Source organism: Bos taurus, chromosome X (genome assembly GCF_002263795.3).
Source record: "Bos taurus isolate L1 Dominette 01449 registration number 42190680 breed Hereford chromosome X, ARS-UCD2.0, whole genome shotgun sequence".
Lineage (NCBI taxonomy): Eukaryota > Metazoa > Chordata > Mammalia > Artiodactyla > Bovidae > Bos > Bos taurus.
This window is the reverse complement of record NC_037357.1, coordinates 38,047,861-38,069,146: the sequence shown is the minus strand read 5'-3', so window position 1 is coordinate 38,069,146 and position 21,286 is coordinate 38,047,861. Positions and strand designations below refer to the sequence as shown.

Sequence of the window (21,286 nt, the reverse complement as noted above, 5' to 3'; positions counted from 1 at the left end):
CTACCTTGTCAGTTGTGGAAATCTTGGACTGTGCTGACTGCACCCTGGGGAGACACCTCACTTTCTTCTTCAGGTAGCCAGGGGACTGGATGCCCTGGAGGCTTGCCCCTGTGAAGTCTGAGAGCACCTTTCAAGAGGAGATGTGTAAGTGGCCTGTGGCCGTCCAGGCTGTGGTTTTCAGCTGAGGCTGTTCACAGCCCCTCTCTCCACCATCCAGGCCCGTGGTCCCCATATGTGCCCATCTCCCCCCCCCCCACCCCCGCCTCACTCCTGCCTCAGGCTGTGGTTTGATCCCAGGCATCGCCCTCATGGTCGAGATGAGTGAGCTGAGCAAGCCCGAGGAAGAACTTAGGACCCAGGCCCAGGGCCCAGTGGAGGCTCAGCTCTTGGGGCCTGAGGCAGGGGAGACTGCATCTGCCCCCCCACCAGTCTCTGCCCTTGCCCCCGGTAGCTCTGAATGAGATGGTGGCCAACCTGATTAAGTTCCTGCTGCTCAAGTATCCAGCCAAGGAGCTGACCTCCCAGGTGAAAATGCTAAAGAAGGCCCTCAGGGATAACCAGGAGCACTTTCCGGCAGTCTTCAGCCAAGCCTCACAGTGCCTGCAGCTGGTCTGTGGTGTGGAGGTGAAGAAGGTGGAACCCAGGGAGCACATCTACATCATGGTCCCCACCATGGGCCTCACCTATGATGTGATGCTGAACAGTGGGCAGGGCCTGCCCAGGGCCAGCCTCCTGGTGCTGGTCCTCAGCCTCATCATGTGGAATGCAGACCACGCCCCTGAGGAGAAGGTCTGGGGAGCACTCAGCAGGATGGGTGTGTGTGTCAAGAGTGAGCACTGCAACTTTGGGGAGCCCAGGGAGCTGCTTACCCACACGTGGGTGCAGGAGGGGTACCTGGCATACCGGCAGGTGCCTGACAGCCACCCTGCCCGCTCTGAGTTCCTGTGGGTTCCCCAGGCCTATGCGGAGACCAGCAAGTGGGAAGTCATGGCATTTCTGCTCAGGGTCAAACAAAGGGCTTTGAGGGCCTTCCCACCCCTGTCTACAGAGGCTGCAAGGGAGGAGGACGAGGCGGCCTGAGCCAGAGCAGCATCCAGGTGATCCTTCCCTCTGTGATTGAAGAGGGAGAGATCAGCCTTCTCAGAAGTGCTGGCCCAGGCCAGCTGGGGAAACTGGTGTATAGCATCTTTGGGTTCCTGTTCTCTATGATGACATGGGGATTCATCTGTTTTCTTTAGAGAACTTTCAAACTTTGATTATTTTCGTAGAAGGCTAAATAGACTTCAGTGTCTTAACTTAGTGAATGATGTTGATCACAGTGTGTTTGTACTTACCCAGTTCAAGAACAAGAGCTTCACTGTTTTGTAAAAGAGACTGGAGACTCTTCCATTGTGTTTTGTGGTCCTGAACAGGATGCAATGGAATTGGAATTGGAACTGTTGTGGAAAAGTGAGCCTACTTAGCAGTAATATTGATGCAGGAAGAATTAGATGATAAAAGTAATTGTAGTGAATTCATGGTTCTGTCCTTCTTGTGTGTCATTTTCTAAAACTAAATTATCTCTCTCTATTTGGATTTGCCTGGGTTATTTTAGGAAGTAGCAGATAATTAATTGAGCCCCCTGCTCACTGGCTCGTGTATTCCAAAGACCTTTATGGAGCCTCTGCTCTGTGAAATGCTGTGTTAGCAGTGGGGACACTAGGAGAAGCAGGACACCCCCACACCTAGAGTGACGGTCTAGGAGCTGCAGTCACATGAGGAAGGTGGAAAGACATCCCCTAGTCGCAATGAACAATGCAACCCAGGGCGGGGTGGTGGGGTTACAGGAGGAGTGTTGGGCTGTTGGTGCCTGAGCCAGGGTGGTTTGGAGCTTGGGAAAGCTGGGTTCCTTCTGTGGGAGGTGATTGTGATGAGGCTGGGTGGTGGCAGCCCTCAGACTTGCAGACAGTGTGTCTGGGGGGTGACGGGAAATTCTGAAATGGATCATTGCTGTGAGGTGTCCTTTTGCATCTTGGATAAAGTCCAGAGAGATCTCTTTCTTGGGCAGGAAGGAAGGGGCCCTGGCTCTTGTCACATTGCTGTTGATCACAGGGGCAAATGAGGTGTTTTCATACCCCATGCTGCTGCTAAGTCACCTCAGTCGTGTCCGACTCTGTGCGACCCCATAGACGGCAGCCCACCAGGCTCCCCCGTCCCTGGGATTCTCCAGGCAAGAACACTGGAGTGGGTTGCCATTTCCTTCTCCAATGCATGAAAGTGAAAAGTGAAAGTGAAGTCGCTCAGTCGTGCCCAACTCTTAGTGACCCCATGGACTGCAGCCTACCAGGCTCCTCCATCCATGGGATTTTCCAGGCAAGAGTACTGGAGTGGGGTGCCATTGCCTTCTCCGTACTCCAAGACTAGGTACGGGTAAAATATCAGACAAATCCCAATCAAGGGACATTGTACAAAACATCTACTGAGTACTCCTCAAAACTGTCAATATCATCCAAAACAAAGAAATGTTAAAGCTATGGGGAAGCCAAGGAGACATTACAACTAAATGTTAGGCTGGTTTCCTGGCCAGGATCCTGGAGTGGGTAAAACCTATAGAAATCTGAGTAAAGTATGGGCTTTAGTTGATAATAAATAATGCATCAATACTTCCTCATTAATACTTCCTCAGTAATTCCTCAGTAATAAATGTATCATATTAATGTAAGATATTAGTAAGCGGGGAAACTGGGTGAGGGCATATGAGAAGTCCACGATTTTCACAAATATTATTCAAATCTTAAAGGGTTACAATGGAAAAGCTCAAATTAAAGTCTATTGACAGTTTCAAAATAAAAAAAAAAAAAAGACAACGAAACTTTGGAGAAAAGATGCTGAGTATGTTTAAAAAAGGGCAAAACCAATACAATATTGTAAAGTAAAAAAGAAAAAAAAAGAAAAAGACACAATTTAAAAAAAAAAAAAAAAGGAAAAAGAAAGGAAACCAAATGCAAGCACACAGAACCTGTAAGTCTGAAACAACCCTTGCTAAATTATCTTCAGCTTTTCCTCTCCCTTAACCTCCAACCCCATAGAATATACTAACTGGGCCTCTTCCACCACAGAAACATCTCTGGATCCACTTTTTTATCAAGCCCCACAAACACTACCCTGATCCAACCTCATGATGTTTTGCCTGGATATGGGAAGAGCCACCACCTGGAGGCCAGGGGTAGACCTGGAACCCTGTATTGCCCAAAATCCACTTTAAGACGATTGCCAGTGTTATCTGCCACAGAAGAAGTCTGGCAAGTTCCAGCACGGGTCAGTGTCTTGCCAAAGATAAAAGAGTCCAGAGCAAACCTTTAGCTGTGCATACATGAGAGTGTGCTCAGTCGCACAGCCATATCCGACTCTTTGCGACCCCATGGAATGCAGTCCCCCGGGCTCCTCTGTCCGTGGGATTTCCCAGGCAAGAATACTTGAGTGGACTGCCATTTCCTCCTCTAGAGTACCTTCCCACCCAGGGATCAAACTTGCGTCTCCCACATTGCAGGCGGATTCTTTAACAGAGCCTCCAGGGAAGCCATGAGGAAACACAGGGCCTTCTCAGAAGAGCAGAACATTCACTGAGACTCCTTAAGCCAGGGGAGGCGCCTGTCCAATCGCTGATGCCCTGGGCAAGATCAGCTTGGGAACAGGGTGGTGTGTTTCCACACAGAGGCTGTTGCAGAAGATGCTGGATCCTGGAATTGACCTCCAGAAAAGTCGGTGGGGGACAGGGGGCAGTTTGGGCCTCCTAGCAGCCAAAGGCCTGAGGTTCTTATGTACCCAGAGCAAGAACCCAACCACACCTAACAGTCATATCCAATAAGGGGCATGAGGAGTACCTGTTATGAGAGCTGTCACGTATCCATCCTGGAGTGAAACCTGGGGCTGTGGTCCTGGCCTTGGCCCCAGAGCACGGATGTCCTCATGGAGGCCGGGGTGGCAGCTCACCTGCAGCAGCATCTGCTCCCCCCTCCCTCTCCTGGCCAGTCCCGGGCAAGTCAGATGGGATCCCCAGGGCCTTGCTGCTTCCACCTCTCTGGGGCAGCCGACCCTCTGCACAGCCTGCACCCCTGGGAGGCCAGATTCCTCTCCTCCCTGGTTCCTTTCCAAATCCTCATTGGAGTCTGTGGCCTCTGGCACCTAGGAGAGCGTCCTGGGTACGATCCCTGCCATCTGCTAGAGCCTGTCCTCTGCTCAAACAGCCCGACTGGCTCCTAGCTGTCTCCACGGGTGGCTGACCAGACACCCCTCTGCCTCTCTTACTCAGGCTCAAAAGCCATGACCTAACAGTCACATTCAAAGACCCTGAGTTTACTCCAACACGTGGGATTCCACAGGGAATGGTCTGATACACCTCAGGATTATATAGATGTGCCCCGCACATCCATGGCAATGATTACTACTGACCCACCATGAGGAGACTCGCCCAGGGGCTGCGTCAAGTCCTGCGGGTTCGAGATGAAGCACCGTGGAAGGCGATGCTGCCCTGGGACTTCCAGATAAAGATACACACATGAGGTCATCAGGACCAGGGCCTAAGCCGTTCTCAGTGGGGGAGGGTGGGGGAGGGGGGCAGGCAGGACAAAACCCAAGGCCAGGTTCTGAGGGAGAGGGGGCACTGTGGGCAGCAGGGGTGGGAGGCCTCATGACTGGGGCCCATGGGGAGTATGCTCCCAACCCCAACAGAGACCTTTGGCAGCTGGCTGCTGTCCTCCTGATGGGAGACCGGGCAGAGCCCCGAAGGGGCTTTCAGTGCCTCTCACCGGGGGTGGTGGCAGGCTGTGGGTGGGGGTGGGTGGAATTCCTTCAGCCAGCTCCCTGTGGGCCAGCCTCTCTCAAGGATCAGAAGTGCAGGACTTTAGTCTCTGGGAGAGAAGCCTCACTCAGAGTTGTCTATGTCTGTGTGTTGTCCTGACTTGATGATTAACTCCCAGGCACCCGTGTCCCTTCAAAACAAATGGTCGTGACAAAAAAAAAAAAAAAAAATGCTTCTTTTCCAAATTCACTGGTCACGGGTCATCACATGACCCTTCCAAAGTGAAGAGGCCTTGGCAGGGCCGTGTCCCCATGTGTGCATGGAGAGAGGAAGACAAGAAGTGACTGAACACCTGCTGCTGCTGCTGCTGCTGCTAAGTCGCTTCAGTCGTGTCCGACTCTGCGCCACCCCACAGACAGCAGCCCACCAGGCTCCCCCGTCCCTGGGATTCTCCAGGCAAGAACACTGGAGTGGGTTGCCATTTCCTTCTCCAATGCATGCAAGTGAAAAGTGAAAGTGAAGTTGCTCAGTCATGTCCGACTCGTAGCGACCCCATGGACTGCAGCCTACCAGGCTCCTCCATCCATGGGATTTTCCAGGCAAGAGTACTGGAGTGGGGTGCCATTGCCTTCCCCAACTGAATGCCTGACAGCTCTCCAATTCCACACTGCCTAGCAGATGCTCAACAAAGAGCAGCGGTTAGAACTTATAATGACACAATCTCCTTTGTTTTGGGGAAGAGAGTCTGAGCAGGTCACACGGGTCTTGAAATTCTCAACCATTTCCAAGTGTCCACTGACTATGTGGCAGATGCCACGTACGCGGCCAGAATCACATCTGTTCCCGTTGTTCTCTGGCACTCAGCAGGGAGAGCGGCCCCTTCAGCCCCCTGCACCCACCCGCACACCGCACTGCAGTAACCTCACCACCTCCTTAGGCCCGGAACTCGCTCCTGTCATCTGATGCCAGGCACAGCCTTAACCTGTTGAGTCTCTGCTGCCTCCACACTTCTGAACCTGCCTGAAGCCATGGACACTGGTGGATGTTGCATCTTTTCTGGCTAGTACGTATCTCTTTTGTCATTTGGATCTCAGACTCTGAGTCTAAGATAAATAAAAAAACCGTCAAAATCGCTGCTCTGTGTGTTTTCCTCTTAGGGGTTATATTATTCAACCTGGGTGTATGCATGTGTTTGAGGGGTGCGGAGCAGTGTCTTTCCCAGCTGGGAATCAAAGTTCCCAGGATCCAGTCACCCAGCAGGATTTCTCCACTTGGCAGCTTCTCTTCACTCATTTCATCCCTCTGAAATCTAGAGCATGTGCACAAGTGGCCAAAATAAAGTCCAGATGACCAAATAAATGGTCATTTCAATATACTTGGTAATCCGCTTTCCCAGGACAGAGAGTAGAGGGCCAGCCCAGGGACTGCTGGGCCATACTTCAAAGCAACATTTGCTCTTCTCCAGGATTCCAAGCAGATGGTGGGGCAGTGGTAGAAAACACGTCCTTTTCCCCTGTGGTCAACACCAATGCAACAACAGTCAGGACCCCTTCTTTCCTGCCCGAGAAAGAGATCTCTCTGTGTTTTATCCAAGATGCAAAAGGATACCTCACAGCAATGATCTGTTTCAGACTTTCCCGTCACCCCCAAGACACACTGCCTGCAAGTCTGAGGGATGCCACCACGCAGCCTCATCACGATCACCTCCCACAGAAGGAACCCAGCTTCCCAAAGCCCCCAGAACGCCCTGGCTCAGACACTGACATTCCAGCATTCCTCTAGGAGCCTGACCGCCCCGCCCTGTGTTGCCCGGTTTAGTGTGACTAGGGGACTTCTCTCCACCTTCTTCGTGTGACTACGGCTCCTAGATCATCGCTCATGGTGTGGGGGGTGTCCGGCTTCTCCTAGTGTCCCCACTGCTAACCCAGCCTTTCATGGAGCAGTGGCTCCATAAAGGTCTTCAGAATACACAAGCCAGTGAGCGGGGGGCTCAATTCATTATCTGCTGATTCCTTAAATAACCCAGGCAAATCCAAATGAACAAGAGATTATTTAGTTTTTGAAAATGACACACAAGAAGGACAGAACCATGAATTCACTACAATTACTTTTATCATCTCTTCCATCATCAATATTACTGCTAAGCAAGCTCACTTTTCCACAACAGTTCTAATTCCAATTCCATTGCATCCTGTTCAGGACCACAAAATACAATGGAAGAGTTTCCGATCTCTTTTACGAAACAGCAAAACTCTTGCTCACGAACTGGGTAAGCACAAACGCACTGTGATCAGCATCATTCATGAAGCTAAGACACTGAAGTTTATTTAGCCTTCTATGAAAACAATCAAAGTTTGAAAATTTTCTAAGGAGAACTGGTGAATCTCCACGTCATCGTACAGAACAGGAATGCAAAGAAGCTGATACACTGGTTCCCCAAACTGCCCCAGGCCCTCACTTCTGAGAAGGCTGACCGCTCCCTCTTCAATCTCAGAGCCAAGGATCACCTGGATGCTGCTCTGGCTCAGGCCACCTCATCCTCCTCCCTTGCAGCCTCTGCAGACTGCAGTGGGAAGGTCCTCAAAGCCCTTTGTTTGACCCTGAGCAGAAATGCCATGACTTCCCACTTGCTGGTCTCCGCATAAGCCCGGGGACCCCACAGGAACTCATAGCGAGCAGGGTGGCTGTAAGGCACCTGCCGGTACTCCAGGTACCCCTCCTGCACCCACGCGTGGGTCAGAAGCGCCCTGGGCTCCCCAAAGATGCAGTGCACACTCCCGACACACACACCCAATCTGCTGAGTGCTCCCCAGACCTTCTCCTCAGGGGCACGGTCTCCATTCCGCATGATCAGGTTAAGGACCAGCACCAGGAGGCCAGCCTTGGGGATGCTCTGCCCACTGTTCAGCATTGCGTTGCAGGTGAGGCCCAGGATGGGGACCATGATGTAGATGTGCTCCCTGGGGTCCACCTCCTTCACTTCCACGCCAAAGACCAGCTGCAGGCACTGCGAGGCTTGGTTGAAGACCACCGGGAAGTATTCCTGGTTATCCCTGAGGACCTTATTCAGCATTTCCGCCTGGGAGGTCAGCTCCTTGGCTCGATACTTGAGGAGCAGGAACTTCATTAGGCTAGCTATCATCTCATTCAGCGCTTCCTGGGGCAAGGACTCCCCAGTGCCTAAGGAGGACACTGTGGGGGAGGAGGCCGAGGCGGATGCAGCCACCCCTGCCTCAGCCCCCAAGAGCTGCACATTCACCGGGCCCTGGGCCTCGCCAGGGTCCTGAAAATCTTCCTCGGGCTTGCTCAGTTCACTCATCTCGACCACGAGCGCGATACCTGGGATCAAACCACAGACAGGAGTCAGCCAGGGTGACAGATGGGGACCACAGGCCAGGCTGGGGGAGAGAGGGGCTGTGAATGGCCTCAGCTGAGCACCACACCCTGGGCGGACTGACACAGGCAACCTACAGGTCTCCTCTTGAGGGGTGGGTGCTCTCAGACCTCACAGGGGCAAGCCTCCAGGGCAGCCAGTCCCCTGGCTACCGGAAGGAGGAAGTGAGGTGGCTCCGCAGGGTGCAGTCAGCACAGTCCAAGATTTCCAAGGCTGACAAGGTGGGGGATTAGGCCCCTGTGGGGTCCCTTCTGTTCTGGGGTGGGGAGCCCCTGGTGCACACTCAGGGTACCCTCCTCACCTTGACCCCTGGTGCTGCCTGGACCTCCTCTGCCCTCTGACCTCAGGACACCAGCTGCAGCCCTCTGCCTTCGCCTCCTGGTTCCTGCAGCTCCTGTGAGAAAAAGGGAGGGGGCAGCTCGGGGGTATCCTGTGGCACTGCCCTGAGCCTTCTGTGACAGTACGAGGGGTGGACTCTGTGAGGTCCCCCCAGTTGTGTGGCGGGAGGTCCCCTCAGGGCTCCCTTGTAGTGCTCACCTTGCCCCTGGCACGACCTGGTCCCTCCCCTCTGGGGACCTGCATGGAAATTCAGAACAAGACCCCAGCCTCCACAGAAAGCGCTGAGGGGCTCCACACGCTGCTGAACCTGCCCAGGGCTTCCTGTGGGTCCTAGGCTGGGGAGATGCTCGGTCATCAGCTCCTCCTCACGTCCTGCCTGGCCTCCCAGCACTGACCACAGGGGTGGGGGTCTGCTTAGTCCTCCCTCGGGTTTGGGGAGTTCAGCCTCTGCCGACCTGAAGCCTCTGCCCTCCGCCCAGAAAAAACCTCACCTCCCGAGGTCCCTAAGCCAGAAGTCAAGAAACTGCTCACCCCACTCTAGGGCCTCCAAGAGTCCCCACAAGGGCTAGGATCCCTGCCTCCCTGTTGGGGTCTTTCCGCCTCAGTCCATCCTTGCATGCAGCCTGGCCCTCAGGCAGGACCGGAGACTGTCCCGTCCGCCATTTTGAGACCCCTCCGCTTTCACAAGATCCCCAGTCTCTCTGAGACCAGCATGTGAGAAAGGCAGACAGACAGAATGTGCTCCCAGGGCCGACTACAGGGGCGGGGATCTGTGGGGTTCCGTCGGTCCTCATGCAGGGTCCCCTCAGTCCTCCTTCAGGCACCTCACCTGCCTCCGGCCGGGACCTGGGATTCTCGCCTCTCCCCAGCTGAAGCCCCGCCCCTTATACCAGGGCCCCAGTCTCTCCAAGACCCGGATGTCAGGAAGTCAGACCATGCCTGCTGCGCTCATCCTACCCCCACAGTTGCCCTGGACTGACGGCAGAGATGAGCTTCTCTGAGGTGTCCTCTGATTGGAGTTCAGGGTCCTCTAGTTCCTCCTCAGGGTCCTCAACCTGACACCCCACCAGACCTGGGAATTGGACCACCTAAGGCTCCGCCCCATATGCAAGGTCCCCAGTCTGAGATCCGGACGTCAGGAAGTCAGGCCGCCTAACCAGGTCTCCAGTCTGAGATCAGGATATGAGGAAGTGAAACCCCGCACATTGGGCTCATCCTACCCCAGGGCCGCCAAGGACCGGCAGCAGCTACAAGCTTCTCTGAGGTCTCCTCCGATTGGGGTCCAGAGCCCGCTCAGTCCTCCCTCAGGGTCCTCAACTTCAAACTCTGGAGGAGCCGGGCTTCTTCCCTCTGCTCACCTGAGGCCACGCCCCCTTTCCCAGGTCCCCAGTTTCTCTGAGACCTGGATGTCAGGAAATGCAACATGTGCTCATCCACCCTCTGTGCTCCCTGAGCCTTGATGTGAGGGTCCCGCCTCTGGTCAACACAAAGGGCATCCCCAGATCTGTCAGGGCTCAAGATGTGGTCCCTGAGGGATGATGAAAGGCAACCCCACTGATCCCTGCCCCTGCTGTCAGCCCTGGGCCACCCTGGTGGTGGGATGAGCACTTGGCAGCCTGTTCTGACTTGCGCATCTGCGTCTCAGAGACATTAGGCAACTGTTAGAAGGGGCAGGGCCTCAGAAGGGCAGGCGGGAAGATCTTAGTTATTTTGAGGGTCAAGGTGAGGACACTGAGGGAGGACTCAGGGGCTGCTGGACCGCAGAGCAGAGTGGGCCCTGGGAGGACACAGGGCAGACGAACCATGCTGTGTTTCCTGACATCCGGGTGTCAGAGAGACTGGGGACCTGGTATAGGGGGCTGACTTCCTGACATCCAGGTCTCAGAGAAACTGGGGTCCTGACATAAGGGATGGGGCATGAGTGGGGAGAGGAGAGAATCCAAAGTCCTACACAGAGACAAGTTGAGGTCCCTGAGGGACGACTGAAGGGACCCCAAGTGAAGACTCTAGGGACCCCAAGGTAAGACTGATGGAACCCCACAGATCTCAGCCCCTGTTATCGGCCCTGGGAGCCCTCGGGGTGAGAAGAGCACACTTGGTCTGTCCTGTCTTCCTGAGATCCGGGTCTGTGAGAGTAGGGACCTGGTGTGAGGAGCAGGGACCTCTTCCCACCTTTCCTGGTGGGGAGAGGACAGAGCCTAGGTCCACCAGAAGTCAAGGTGAACACCCTGAGTGAGGACTGAGGGTAGTCAGATCTCAGACCAGAGGGAACCCTGGTAGTCCCCAGGCAGGACGACCTCATGCCGCATTGCCTGACATCCCTGTCAGAGGGACAGGTGAAAGCAGCAGAGCCTCCAGATTGCAGACAGGACACTTGCAGGTCTTGCCTGGAGTACAGGCTCCATGCGAGGAGGGACAGAGGCAGTTAGACCCCAACAGGGAGGGATCTTGGCCCTTGCAGGAGGGTCTTGGAGGGCCCAGAGCAGGGTGAGCAGGGTGAGCAGTTTCTTGACATCTGGCCTAGGGACCTCGTGAGATGAGGTTTTTCGGGTGGAGTGCGGATGGCTTCAGGTTAGCAGAGGCTGGACACACCAACCCTGATGGAGGACTAAGCAGACCCCCGCCCCTGTGGTCAGTGCTGGGAGGCCAGGCAGGACGTGAGGAGGAGTTGAGGACCGAGCATCTCCCCAGCCTAGGACCCGCGGGATTCCCTGGGCAGGTGCAGCCTCATGTGGGGCCCCTCAGCACTTTTTGTTCAGGCTAGGGTCTTGTTCTGAGTTTCCTCGCAGGTCCCCAGAGGGTAGGGACCAGATTGTACCAGGGGAAAGGTGAGCACTGCAAGAGAGCCCTGAGGGGACCTCCCACCACACAAAACTGAGGGGACCTCACAGAGTCCACTGCTCGTACCGTCAGAGAAGGCTCAGGGCTGTGCCACAGGATACCCCCAGCTGCCTCCTCCCTTTCTCTCACAGGAGCTCCAGGAACCAGGAGGCAAAAGCAGAGGTCTGAGGGCCATGTCCTGAAGTCAGAGAGCAGAGGTGGTCCAGGCAGTACCAGGAGTCAAGATGAGGAGGGTGCCCTGAGTGTGCACCAGGGGCTCCCCATCCCAGAACAGAGGGGACCCCACAAGGGCCTAATCCCACTACCTTGTCAGTTGTGGAAATCTTGGACTGTGCTGACTGCACCCTGGGGAGACACCTCACTTCCTTCTTCAGGTAGCCAGGGGACTGGATGCCCTGGAGGCTTGCCCCTGTGAAGTCTGAGAGCACCTTTCAAGAGGAGATGTGTAAGTGGCCTGTGGCCGTCCAGGCTGTGGTTTTCAGCTGAGGCTGTTCACAGCCCCTCTCTCCACCATCCAGGCCCGTGGTCCCCATATGTGCCCATCTCCCCCCCCCCCACCCCCGCCTCACTCCTGCCTCAGGCTGTGGTTTGATCCCAGGCATCGCCCTCATGGTCGAGATGAGTGAGCTGAGCAAGCCCGAGGAAGAACTTAGGACCCAGGCCCAGGGCCCAGTGGAGGCTCAGCTCTTGGGGCCTGAGGCAGGGGAGACTGCATCTGCCCCCCCACCAGTCTCTGCCCTTGCCCCCGGTAGCTCTGAATGAGATGGTGGCCAACCTGATTAAGTTCCTGCTGCTCAAGTATCCAGCCAAGGAGCTGACCTCCCAGGTGAAAATGCTAAAGAAGGCCCTCAGGGATAACCAGGAGCACTTTCCGGCAGTCTTCAGCCAAGCCTCACAGTGCCTGCAGCTGGTCTGTGGTGTGGAGGTGAAGAAGGTGGAACCCAGGGAGCACATCTACATCATGGTCCCCACCATGGGCCTCACCTATGATGTGATGCTGAACAGTGGGCAGGGCCTGCCCAGGGCCAGCCTCCTGGTGCTGGTCCTCAGCCTCATCATGTGGAATGCAGACCACGCCCCTGAGGAGAAGGTCTGGGGAGCACTCAGCAGGATGGGTGTGTGTGTCAAGAGTGAGCACTGCAACTTTGGGGAGCCCAGGGAGCTGCTTACCCACACGTGGGTGCAGGAGGGGTACCTGGCATACCGGCAGGTGCCTGACAGCCACCCTGCCCGCTCTGAGTTCCTGTGGGTTCCCCAGGCCTATGCGGAGACCAGCAAGTGGGAAGTCATGGCATTTCTGCTCAGGGTCAAACAAAGGGCTTTGAGGGCCTTCCCACCCCTGTCTACAGAGGCTGCAAGGGAGGAGGACGAGGCGGCCTGAGCCAGAGCAGCATCCAGGTGATCCTTCCCTCTGTGATTGAAGAGGGAGAGATCAGCCTTCTCAGAAGTGCTGGCCCAGGCCAGCTGGGGAAACTGGTGTATAGCATCTTTGGGTTCCTGTTCTCTATGATGACATGGGGATTCATCTGTTTTCTTTAGAGAACTTTCAAACTTTGATTATTTTCGTAGAAGGCTAAATAGACTTCAGTGTCTTAACTTAGTGAATGATGTTGATCACAGTGTGTTTGTACTTACCCAGTTCAAGAACAAGAGCTTCACTGTTTTGTAAGAGAGACTGGAGACTCTTCCATTGTGTTTTGTGGTCCTGAACAGGATGCAATGGAATTGGAATTGGAACTGTTGTGGAAAAGTGAGCCTACTTAGCAGTAATATTGATGCAGGAAGAATTAGATGATAAAAGTAATTGTAGTGAATTCATGGTTCTGTCCTTCTTGTGTGTCATTTTCTAAAACTAAATTATCTCTCTCTATTTGGATTTGCCTGGGTTATTTTAGGAAGTAGCAGATAATTAATTGAGCCCCCTGCTCACTGGCTCGTGTATTCCAAAGACCTTTATGGAGCCTCTGCTCTGTGAAATGCTGTGTTAGCAGTGGGGACACTAGGAGAAGCAGGACACCCCCACACCTAGAGTGACGGTCTAGGAGCTGCAGTCACATGAGGAAGGTGGAAAGACATCCCCTAGTCGCAATGAACAATGCAACCCAGGGCGGGGTGGTGGGGTTACAGGAGGAGTGTTGGGCTGTTGGTGCCTGAGCCAGGGTGGTTTGGAGCTTGGGAAAGCTGGGTTCCTTCTGTGGGAGGTGATTGTGATGAGGCTGGGTGGTGGCAGCCCTCAGACTTGCAGACAGTGTGTCTGGGGGGTGACGGGAAATTCTGAAATGGATCATTGCTGTGAGGTGTCCTTTTGCATCTTGGATAAAGTCCAGAGAGATCTCTTTCTTGGGCAGGAAGGAAGGGGCCCTGGCTCTTGTCACATTGCTGTTGATCACAGGGGCAAATGAGGTGTTTTCATACCCCATGCTGCTGCTAAGTCACCTCAGTCGTGTCCGACTCTGTGCGACCCCATAGACGGCAGCCCACCAGGCTCCCCCGTCCCTGGGATTCTCCAGGCAAGAACACTGGAGTGGGTTGCCATTTCCTTCTCCAATGGGTGAAAGTGAAAAGTGAAAGTGAAGTCGCTCAGTCGTATCCGACTCTTAGCGACCCCATGGACTGCAGCCTACCAGGCTCCTCCATCCATGGGATTTTCCAGGCAAGAGTACTGGAGTGGGGTGCCATTGCCTTTTCCGTCATACCCCATATCTGCTAGGAATTCTGCAGAACTTGGTCGCACTCCCTTGAAGTGGTGCCCAAGAAATCCATGAAACTACCCTCTTTTTCCTGGTCCAAGGGATTCAGATCATAAGGTGTTAATTAGCTTTAAATTATCTTGATTGTACTTGCCCATCATAATCAATGAATTGACCTTTGTTGGGGCTGCAATGAAGGAAAGTAATGGTTTGGTTGGAAGACCAGCTGAGGCAGAGGCAAAGACTGGTTCTTGCTTCTATTTCCTATAGCAGCTTGAGTCCTGGTGGTACACTCCTCCACACCCAAATTTAACAGGTCCTCTAACTGGAAATGGGGCTTAACAGGTAGCTAAAATGATGAAGAATCTGTTTGCATTGTGGGAGACCCAGGTTCGATTCCTGGGTCAGGAAGATTGCCTAGAGAAGGGCATGGCAACCCACTCCAGTATTCTTGCCTGAGGAATTCCATGGACAGAGGAGACTGGCAGGCTACAGTCCACAGAATTGCAAAGAGTCAGACATGACTGAGTGACAAACACTATGGTCCACTATGGTCTAAGTAGAAAAGTTTCTTAGTTTTATTTATGAAACATCCTGTTTGGCTGATTAGCTATTCCACATCCTATTGAGGGTCCTATTCTCTGACATGCCTAGACCACAAAGCAGCCAACCCCATCCCACAGTGGAGAGTGGAGGAGTGTCTGGGGGCAGCAGTGTGCGAGATTCCTGTCCTGTCATCACAGTGCCAACAGCCGCCAGGCCCTGCGAGCTCTGTACTGTCCCTCGGGCCCATCCTGCAACCCAACACACAGGGCTCCTCACACCCGCTCGCCTCCCAGACGAAGAACTGAGGCCATGGGGCTTGGGCATCTTCCCAAAACCACCTGCTAGTGAGGGCCAGCGTGGGCTTAGAGCCCTGGTCTCAATTCCTCTGGAGCCCCGGCCCTCCCCGCCCAGCCCAGGCTGTGGCCCATCCTTCCGACATCTCACGTCCTCCTCTTAGTGCTACACGATGTCTCTGGGGTGACAAAAAGCAGGCCGGCAGAAGGAAGGGGACAAGGCGAATCAGAAGCACTGTGGGCTGCTCTGTGCTTTGCTGAGAACTGACTCTGCCAGGGGCCGGTGTCTCTGTCCAGTCCCAGTACCTCCCAAGTGAGGGCAGTGCCCTGTCCTTGCTGCTGCCATGGGGCCTCCTGCCCAACTGAACCTTCCAGGCTGACCAGCTTCTCACTGAGCAGGAGGGAGGAGGGCCTGACTGTATGGTCCCAGTACCCACTGGGATAAGGCTCCTATAGGAGCCTCCTCCGATATGGGAGGGAAGGTAACACAGGCAGACCCCCGAGGCTCCAGGTCTCTCCAGCTTCAGTGAGGGAGGGCAGCAGCTGGAGGGCCTCTGCACTGCGGACACCGGGGCGGGGACGCCGAGTGCAGGGGCAGGAGAGCTAGGCTGAGAAGGGCAGGCCTGTGATGTCATGAGAGCTTGTGTGTGCACAATACATGTGTTCCGAGCACCAGCTGACGAAGACTCCTCGGTGACATGTGAACCCACTGCCAGGCCCCAGGTGGTGCCTGGAGGGTGGGGACCAGAAAACGCAGCTCCCTCAGGACCCGAGTCAGGGTGGGTGGGGGCAGGAAAGGCCACCTAGCCAGGCTGCCCACAGATACCAGTCTCCGGTCCCCTTCAGAGGAACGACCAGAGGTCTCCACCGACAATCACAGCCTCCAGGGTCATGTTCCAGTCAGATGAACCGACCTGAAGGAATGCCTTGTCAACCTGTTTAGGAGCACAAAGGCAAGGGAGCAAGCCCAAGTCGAGGCCTGCAAGCTCCATTCTGGCCACCAGTCCTCAGGCCGAAATGCCCTGGGAGAGCCTCTTCCATACCCTCTTAGCTCTCCCCTTTCAGACACCAGGCTGTGGCCCTCACACAGGGCAAATGACCCTGCTGAGTGGCAGAACTAGGGAGACACTGTCCTTAGGGGGACAGTGCCCTAGGGTCCTCACACGTGGGCCTTTCCAAGGTGCTGGTCTGTCCCCTACATGGTGATTTTGAAGAAGAGTGGCCCACAAAGGTCAGAGAACACACATCTCCAAACCCACTGCCCTATCGTCCATGTACTGTGAAGACAGGTGACTCTCACTTGGGTTTCATCCAGTTCCACACCCAGACTCTCATCCATTTTCAAGTACAAGTAGACGGGGGCATCCTTTGGTCACATCTAGCTCAACAACTCAAGAACTGCCCCTGGGAGTGAGTGTGTATAAAGGAGACCCCTTGAAAAGCACCTAACCTGTGAGCCAACAAAATCATTCAATGTACCAGCCATCTGGGTAAGGGAGAACAGGTCCACAGTGCTGGTGGGGGCAGGGGCAGGGGCAGGGGTGGAGAAGATCAGAGGGGGCCTCAGAGAGGACCGGTGAAATGCTTGTTTTCAACAGAACAGGCTGTACCTTGAGCCCCCAATCAAGTCCTTCAAAGGGCATGTACCCATGGGACACCCAAGTTGGATGTGGGAGGCCAGGACTGGGGATAGCAGAAGCCAAACCACCCCAGTTATGAAAGGAAACAGGGATTTCGAGTCAGCCTCCAGGGAGTCTAAATCCCAGAGTCTGGGACTCTGGGAAGGGGGCAGGGAAAGCACACACCCAGGTGTTCCCAAGGTGAGCCATGAGAGCGGTCTTTATAGGAAGAAATGGAAACTGAAGGCAACAACCTGTAGTGTTCAGTGGGAATGACGTCTGGGGATGGGCAGAACTCAGGAGGCTGCGAGTTCAGCAGAGCACCTGGCTGTACCCTCTTACATGGCGTCATGAGGAGTCTGTGTCTCAGGTGCTTGGGGAACAGTCAAGTGGAACGTGAGGTCACTCTCACTGTTGCTCAAGCACAGCCCTATTCTGGGGAGGGCTTGACCTGGGGGTTGCTGGGGACAGGACAACAGGACTCTGACTTTGGGGCCATCTGAGCAGGACCTACCTACCGGCAGCACCAGTTGGAAGAGACCAAAGCCAGAAGAGGGGCAAGGAGACAGGGATGGGGGTTGGGGGTGGGGTGTGACCAACAACTCAGGCTAGGCCATCCAGCCCACTACGGACCCGGTCTTCTGGGAGGGACAGTCGCCAGGAGCCCATCTGACCCCTGGGGTCTCTCTTGGTGGAAGCTGAACCAGGGCTCACCAGGGCCTGGCCCTTTAGCAGAAGCCAGCCACAGGCCTGCCCATTGGTAGGGAGGGAGGTGGAGCCAGGGGCACGTTTGTCAACCCATCCAGGGCCTGGCCCCCTGAAACAAGGTGCCTGGCAGCAGATGAGAGCTTTTGCAGGCAACCTGAAACATGTTTTTCTGTACTTTCAGACAAGAAACAAGCTGGGAACCCCATCCCTGTCCACATCCCCCCTCCCCTACACTGGGTGCAGGGCTGCCTCTCCACATCACCTCGGTGACATCATGAAACAATTAAGGGAGCTGACCACTTAATTGGCTGCCAGATTCAAGAATCTCCAGAGAGTATTTATGGGGCCCCCCAACCCTGGTCTGAGGCCCTTCTGCCCTGAGCGTTCACTGCTTGGGTACAGAATACCCCTGAGCTAGACTGGCTCCATGGCTAGTCGGAGTTCCAACAAGGCACACAGTTCCGCTGGCCCCATCAACTGACGGGGAGCCCGCAACAGGAGACACACACCCCCATTCTTCCCCGATGCAAATGTGTATTCAGAGGAGGTTTTGGCAAAGCAGGGTGACCACCCTGAGAGCCTAGATTTGGGCTCCCAAGACAACCCGCCCCTCCACAGGGCCCAAACCCAGAAACAGCCAACAAGAAAGAGAACAACCCCCTCCTCAGGCTGTCCTTCCCCAGGAAGCTCTGGATAATCGTGGAGGATGTGGCCTTCACCTCTGTGCACTGGAACAACAAGGGAGACACAGTGGTCATCAAGGCAGATCTCTTCCAGACAGAGGTCCTCCAGGGCAGAGGTGTGGGCAGGATCTTTGAGACAGACAGCATCCAGAGTTTCATCTGTGAACTGGAACTGTATGAGTTCAGTAAAATCCATCCTTTGGGTAGCTCTGAGGGGAAAAAGAGGATGATGGTAAAGAAGAAAGCCCTTCCAGGGAGACTAGACTAGACGAGCCGAGTGCGGGACAGCTTTCATTTCCCAGGAGAACTGTTTTCTCATGAGAGGGTGGTTAAGGAAAGAGAAGAAAGCAGGGCCTTTCGTGTTCCATAAATCCCCTTAGACAGGATCCACATGGGTGACTCCAGATCCTGAGAGGCCACTTGATGTCAGGGACCGCCAGTAACTCCTCAAGCGAGACCGACCCCAGGGGAGCTCTAGGGAGCACACTCGCTAGGGGCTCATAACCTGCCAGGAATGAAGAGACCTTATCTCCCTCCTTAGGGAAGGCCATGACTGTGGTGGGGAGGAGGGCATCGAGGAATGGCTATTCTTCTCCACAATGGCTAAAGTAATCCATGTCCTTTCAGACCTATCACAGCTCCAACTTTCAGAGAGACAAGCCTCTCTTCCTGCAGAACATCTGGACAAAAGGCAACCCCATAACAACTGCTCAGCCCGCCGCTGGCACAACGACTCCAAAGAGAAAGAAGTGAGCGTTGACGACCAGACACTCTCCTCGATTCCATCACAATGAGTCCACCCAAGAGGCTGACAAGAAGGCCCAGAAGGGAGCCCCAACTGCTCACGGAACCCACGGCCAGCACTCTTTTGTGTTCTGTGGCCTCTGGTTTATGGGCAGTGTAGCCATGCAGGCCGGGCAAACCATCTTCCCAGAGAACAGAGAAGCCCCAGTGGAGAGGGTACGTCCAGCAATGCCACATCTGTACCCCCAGCTACTGATGGAAGGGACACCACTGGGGAACTGTCCGAGAGCCCCCCAGAGTACCCAGGTTATGGTTTGGTGATGATTATGTACGGCACCTATTATTCCATCGTGAAGGCGGCCGTTTCAGTTGTGCCCCCAAACGAGGCTCCTGAGGTGGAAGAGGAGCAGGAGTCCTCAGATTACAAGCGTGCCCTCTGTGAGCAGTTCAAGGACAACCCCAGTCCCTGAGCTGCCAGGTCCCCAGGGACACTCAAAAGCACTCTCTTGTAATCAAAAATCTATTTCTGGCTCTAATAAAGTAAAGCAAAACTTCACTGGAGTAAATAAAGAATTGAACAAGAACTTTGAGTCTGTGTTCTTTCTATCTGTCCATGCTATTCACACACGGCACTGGATGAGCCACATGAGCTGGAAGCCCACGCCCCAGGAAAGCTTCAGATCAGTCCTCATGGTCCATTCTCATCTGAAGCAGCAGCATTTCATACGCTCGGCCAAGGGTCTGACCCACAAGCTGAGCGCTGAAGCGAACCCAGGACGGACTGGTCCCTGTGCCTTGCCTGCCACTCAGCAGACAGCCCGGCCGGGCTCCTGACCTTGAGTCATGTCACCTTCCATGAGTCATGCACCCTGAAGCAGAAGGGGCTGCTCCTGGGTCCCCCGATGATGCCATAAGTTTCTGATCAGTAGCTGAGAGTCTCCAGCTCCCAATCCAGGGGCCTCCCCAAGAGGCCTACTGGAAAGTAAGGTGACCTCACCAGCCAAAGGCCTTGCAAACACATGACCCCAAATCCAAAGACAAGTACAAGGTTTCCACAAGATGAACACTAGCCCTTGTCGTTCTGAGCTCACAGCTGTATTTAAGAGGCTGTCTTTGGATGTGGAATAGCCAGGCGCCACGTCCAACACACACACTTTGTGAGCCAAGGGACACTTTTCAGCAGGGCAAGGGTCACCTGCAAGGACAAACCAAGGCCTGCTTCTGGGCCTGTGGGCCTGTCCACGTGCCGGAGGCCTTGCAGGCTGCTGATGCTCAGTCCAGCCCCTGGCCCTCCCCCATCACCCACTGGACACTGTTCCAACATTGGGGAGTTTGGACCAGAACATAGAGGGAAAAGCACTAATCGGTTTCTTAACAACACATTCACAACCACCCAGACCCAGCAGGGCTGAAACAAGTGGCAATGCCACTTTTTTGTGAAGGTCAAAGTCCCGGAGACTCTCGCTGAGTCCAGAGCAGCAACACACAATGGGAGTCTAGGGCCTGGCCCTGCACCAAGTGGGCAGCCCACCACCAGGCAGGGCCAATTCAGACTGAACCAGGAGAGCATGTCCAGGGCACGGCGGTGACTGGGCAGTGTCACCATGTGCTGGTGTCTCAGTCACCTTCCACTTGAGAGCCTAGTCTGGACAGGCCTTCTGCCCAAAGGGGATCAGGTGCTCGAAGATGTCCACCTGGAAGATGTCCTTCCCGGCCCTCCCTGGGGCAGGCTGCACCAGCCAGTAGGGGTTGGTGAGTGCAGTCAGTACTTCTGTTGCATGCAAGGCAGCAGGGCTTGATTCTCCAGCTCCTCCACCTTGTCTGGACCTAGGTTTTCTGGGCACAGCAAAGTGACCCCAATGTCCACGAGACCTGCGTGCAAAGACAGGACACAGAAGGAGAACAAGGTGATTCCAAGTCACACCTGCTTAGAGACTAAGACCGCATTACGGAAGGGAACCTGGGTGAACTGGATCCTCTGTCTGAGCATTTCAGCGGGCTCACCTCGGCAAAGGGAATTCAGGGCGAGGCCAAGCGAGGGAGGGAGCAAAATGAAAGGGAGAGGCCTGGTGCTCCAGGAACGCACCAGGCCACAGGCAGCTCTCAGTCTGCCCACTACAGGCTGCAGGGGCAGAGCAGGAGGGCCCAAGCAGGGAGCCTGTGGACATCAGGTCCCCAAGTGATTCACCAGCACACAGGTGTTGCTGTGGGGCCTCACCCCTAGGGAGTCAGGGGATCTGCTCTGGCTCTGCTGCAGGCAGTGGGGATGGGGAACCCAGGCTGGGTGCTGCTGTGGTGCCTCTCACATTCTCTGCCGGGCACACACATGCACATATGTACATGCACAGAGACAAGTGCCACATGCAGACCTGGATCTGGGCGGGGCTCATCCACTGGAGCTCTCTGCTCCAGCAGCTCCCATCAGGCCACATCCTCCCAGTCCGGTGCCCAATGTGGATGGCCAGGGTACAGTGCCAGGTCTGCACAGCTGGGCCGCCACCACGTTTCCAGGTTCCTGACACCATTTAAGAAGAAACCTGGATAAGGCTTTCAGAAGGACAGACAGCCAAACTTCATTTCCAAGGGCTCCTAGGGCCTCACGTGGCTGTGGAAACACAGATCCACAAAGGCCAGGAGCCTGACACAGCA

At 54.9% G+C, this 21,286-nt stretch overlaps 1 protein-coding gene and 3 pseudogenes across 1 annotated transcript; 3 read left to right on the top strand and 1 right to left on the bottom strand.

The window, feature by feature from the left end:
- The first annotated feature begins 307 nt into the window (after positions 1-307).
- On the top strand, positions 308-1,350 carry LOC112445071 (melanoma-associated antigen 10-like; annotated as a pseudogene).
- A 5,954-nt stretch (positions 1,351-7,304) lies between these two features.
- On the bottom strand, positions 7,305-9,383 carry LOC618806 (melanoma-associated antigen 10-like). Its single transcript, NM_001206356.1, has 3 exons — positions 9,343-9,383; positions 8,476-8,568; positions 7,305-8,119 (listed from the first exon to the last, which is right to left on the bottom strand). Exon 3 carries the CDS (start codon positions 8,097-8,099, stop codon positions 7,305-7,307), a length of 795 nt encoding a protein of 264 aa, NP_001193285.1. The 5' UTR covers positions 8,100-8,119; positions 8,476-8,568; positions 9,343-9,383.
- Positions 9,384-11,962: 2,579 nt separating this feature from the next.
- Positions 11,963-14,100, top strand: LOC783013 (melanoma-associated antigen 10-like; annotated as a pseudogene).
- A 2,674-nt stretch (positions 14,101-16,774) lies between these two features.
- LOC783093 (heat shock transcription factor, X-linked member 3-like) lies at positions 16,775-19,205 on the top strand (annotated as a pseudogene).
- Positions 19,206-21,286: the final 2,081 nt, after the last annotated feature.